Genomic DNA, 4226 nt, shown 5'->3' with positions numbered 1-4226 from the left:
AACTCAAAGCAAAAAATGTAGAACACTGTAATTGGGCATTCGCCTGTTGTGTTTAATAATAAATAAAAACTAGAACAAAGAGTGGCTAAAACCCCTATACTCCCACTCCCGGGGGCGTAATTATTACATTTTTTCACGCATCCCGTTTCCACCACTTTCAGTTAAATCCGACAATGGGATTCGGCGATGATCGAATGAAATTGCTAAAAGAACGCAAGCAAAGAAAGCCATGGCAAGGATAGGATTCTTGTTGGTTGATTTTGTTTAAAGCTCATTTTATACACAGAAAGGCTAATCGGGACTGGACCTGCAGTTTAAAGTGGGAGCCACTGGGTATTCAACCAGGTCCCTCAGAAAATGGTCCGGCCGGATCAAATAAACGAGCGAATATGGTCCCCCCGGACCATTAATCACAGCAAGGGAAACAAATATTATTTGGTCCGCCACCTGAAAATACGGTCCCCTAAGGAAACCATTGACATTATGCTCCGCAAATTGAGAATGGTCCTTTTGCGAAACCAAATTAAATATTTACTAGGGAGGAACGAATTTCACCTGTGAAATATATTCTCCTTTGGAAAAAAAATCGAAAGATCTTTGAAGGGGGAACGAATATCACACTGAAAGAAAATCCCCCCTTAGAAACCAAAATAAGCATTTACCAGGGAATGGGGGGGGGGGGAATTTAACCGGTGAAATATAGTCACCCTTACCGTGATCCCTTGATTACCAGGCGACGACGCGATAACCACTGAATTATTTGCTTCATATTTTTTTTACTCCTAAATAGACAGCAAAGCGACGCAAATAAGCACATGCAAACAAAAATGCTTCTCTCAAGATATAATACAGTAGTAATACCCAACCACCGTGACGCAGTAGTTAGCAGAGGCAGAGCCTACGACGTCAGGAGTCCCGGATTCGAAAATCCGACCTGGGCATGGGATTTCTTTATGAACGTCCCCGTATCAATTTAATCACATCAGCACTCATTGTCAACGTTGCAATTAGCCAAAAGTGTTAGAAATACAGTAGAAACGCTTGTGCTGTCAATGGAGTGGATACAGGGGCGGTTCAAGATAAAATTTTTACCCCGACAAGGTGAATTTTTGGCACCCCCTAACTTTCCACCAGCAATCAATTAAGGATAAATAATAGCCAGTGGCGGCGATTTGGTTCCAAAACTGGAGGGCAAGGTGCCAAAAAGGGGGAGGGGGCAAGGACAGTTTACTTTCCCTTTTTAGATAAGGTTAGCATAGTGCGGGGACAAAAGTGACAAAAAGTGGGGGAGTGCCCCCCCAATCTGATAATAGCCTTATTTTTTAAAATGCCGTAAATGTTACTGTTAAAGAACAGGTTTATTTTAGGTATGTAATTATTTAATACATACATAATGATATATCAAAATGACTGTAAACTCTTAGCTTAAAATTGTTACATGATTTTTGAATTATGCTTATTATGGTATGCTACATCAATTTTTTCTATACAAATGCAAGAAACAAATAGCCACGCTTGTATATTCAGAAATAAGGTTTTCACGCCCCCGAGGGCAGCGCCCGGTCCTTTAGCCGCCCCTGAGTGGATAAAACCAGGGTAAAAATGAACACTTGCTTGCCGGGTCTGAGGAAGATTTCGGCAACCTTCCCTTTAAATTTGCACCCTGGGCATAAAGCTCCTCTCGGAACTTACAAGGTGTGTCCGTCTTCCGGAAGTGAGCTACACGAACCATACCATTTCCGCAGGGGCTTTAAACTCATCATGTTCGCGGACCGGAACAACTAGTAAACAAAAGTGCCATCTGTGCAAGCTGCCGCAGCGAAAGTGGGGGAAATAGCCCCTTCGCTAGGATGCGTACCTGTCGCGGGATCGTACTGCGTGCACACGAAAGTGCGTGTTGCGGATTCGCTGTGAAGGAGGAAGAAGTGTTCACGCAAAGTCGGACTTGCGATGCACAATCACGAGCCCCGTTAAGCTCCTCCTCCGAACCCTGACACCCAGCGCCGCCAGTGGCAACTCGCGTATATCGTCGATAACCGGGTTGGAGCGACTGTCGAGAAATGGGTGTGAGGTTCTGGAGGGGCGGAAGGCTAGTTTGTTGAAATGGAAACTGGGAAGTCAGTGCAGAGAAAACTGTTGTAGTGATAGGTTGCATGCATACGCAACCTCGAGATGAAGGCACTTCTAGAATACTGGAAACGTCCACCCGCGCGGCTGAAGTACAGACTACCCGTTTAGTGAACACTGTGCTGCGACAATGTGAACTGGACTTGTAGCGGCCATTGCGACAAACCTGTGCTTTACCAGATGATAATTTTACGACCTGTTATCAGCTACTTCCTGTTCAGTGCGCAGTCTACAACATCCAGAAGTGCACTGGTTGCAAGTGGTGCGTTGCTGTCGGACTCCATACGTTTTGAGTTCCTGTTTTAAAGTGGGAGCCCACGCGGTTTTGACAGTTAATCCAAAAACTATGTAGTGCAGTGCGCCCCCTAAACAGCTGTGCTCCGTTGCCCAAAACAGTGAGCATTTAGCTGTCCCAAAATAAGCCCCAAAAATGGGCGCCAATATGGGAAAAAGCTCGTCGATCCTCGACGCTCTACCATCCGCGCAGGGGACGTTACATGTTGTAATGCTAGGCCTGGACAGCGCTGGCAAAACAACTGCCCTGTACCGTCTCAAATTCGATCAGTACCTGAACACTGTCCCCACGATAGGTTTCAACTGTGAAAAGGTCAAAGGGACAACGGGAAAGGCAAAGGGAATCAGTTTCCTAGTTTGGGACGTTGGGGGACAGGAGAAACTACGCCCCCTGTGGAAAAGTTACACACGTTGCACGGACGGGATAGTGTTTGTGTTGGACAGTGTCGATGTCGAAAGGATGGAGGAGGCGAAGATGGAATTGCTACGGACTGCAAGGAGTCCCGAAAATGCCGGAGTGCCCATTCTAGTCTTTGCCAACAAACAGGACCTTCCGGGTGCTAAGGAACCCAGGGACATTGAGAAAATGCTGGGTCTCCACGAACTGGGACCAACTCACCTTTGGCACATTCAGCCTGCATGTGCTATCATAGGGGAAGGCCTAGACGAGGGCATGGAAGCCCTCTACGAAATGATACTAAAACGTCGAAAATTAGCGAAACAGTGCAAGAAAAAGGCGAGATAGAGACACCTTTTTAATTAAAAGTTTGTATAGAGCCAATGTGTTGTTCGCTTGATAGTTTTTTTTTTTTCGAAGAAAAGAACGGTGTGTTTACGACGAGTGAGTGTGTGTATATTGCAGCGTAGCAGTGCGTGTGTTGCGTAAAAGTGTGTGTTCCTTATTGTTCTGTTTTTCATCCTGCCGATCTTACTGTTGCTGCGGTGATGTGTTTGTTTACAGTCAAACCAAAGTTACTTCGTCGCTGAAGATGGCACTAGTGTTGCCTGTCGCCGACGTTTGTTCACTCAGGTAAATCGTTGAGGAAAGCTGGTTTCCAAATCGAATCCTTAATAATTCACACAAAAGAAGTATTTCAAACATACCCACCCCCTCACCAAAGCTAATTGAATGTTGATGAAGCATTTATCAATTTCTTAATCACTCCTACAGAAAGACAGTTATAGAAAAGGATTACGATTGTAGTAGAGACGTTCTGGTAAAAAAAAAATGTGTGGAGACACAAGCGCCATCCGTCGACAAAAGAGAATAATTTTATTGCACAAGAAATCTAGTTATTTCTAATATTTAAAATATAAAAAATAAACACATGTGTATTTTCACCGTTACCAAATCTCACGTCTCTCTCCACTGTGCAATGTTGCATTGTAAAGCGTTTCTCAAATATATCATCATCGAAAATATTCCTTGTCATAATTTGTTTGCTGTAAATCTTAAGAGCCTCACACACAACATGCATTTTATTACAGCATGCTAACTACTGCAAGTTACTTTGATAACATGCTTTGGCTGCACCTTAGGTCTGTATCAGAAATACTATCTTTTACGAAAAGTGGCTTGCTTTTAAGATAAAACGGACATAAAAAATTCTGAAAAGTTATATCTGTTTAGAATTTTGTGTCCAATGTTGTTTAGGTATTTCTAATATCAGTCAGCAGGCACTGCCATAAAACTATTAAAAATATCTAAACCTGAAGGAATTAAAACCACATTACAAAAATTCTGTAGAGATTTACTTTTATTCAGAATTTTCAATGTCTGGATTGCACATCCACACTTTATTTTT

The 4226-nt window shown here is 43.3% G+C and overlaps 1 protein-coding gene across 1 annotated transcript; it reads left to right on the top strand.

Annotated features, from left to right (window-relative positions):
- The first annotated feature begins 2033 nt into the window (after positions 1–2033).
- LOC145998991 (ADP-ribosylation factor-like protein 4C) lies at positions 2034–3841 on the top strand. Its single transcript, XM_083135844.1, has one exon. It carries the CDS (start codon positions 2558–2560, stop codon positions 3164–3166), a length of 609 nt encoding a protein of 202 aa, XP_082991970.1. The 5' UTR covers positions 2034–2557; the 3' UTR covers positions 3167–3841.
- Positions 3842–4226: the final 385 nt, after the last annotated feature.

The sequence above is a fragment of the Lepisma saccharinum genome, chromosome 14, assembly GCF_977018435.1.
Source record: "Lepisma saccharinum chromosome 14, izLepSacc3.1, whole genome shotgun sequence".
In the NCBI taxonomy this organism is placed as follows: domain Eukaryota; kingdom Metazoa; phylum Arthropoda; class Insecta; order Zygentoma; family Lepismatidae; genus Lepisma; species Lepisma saccharinum.
The sequence above is the reverse complement of the archived record's forward strand: the minus strand, read 5'-3'. Positions and strand labels throughout refer to the sequence as shown.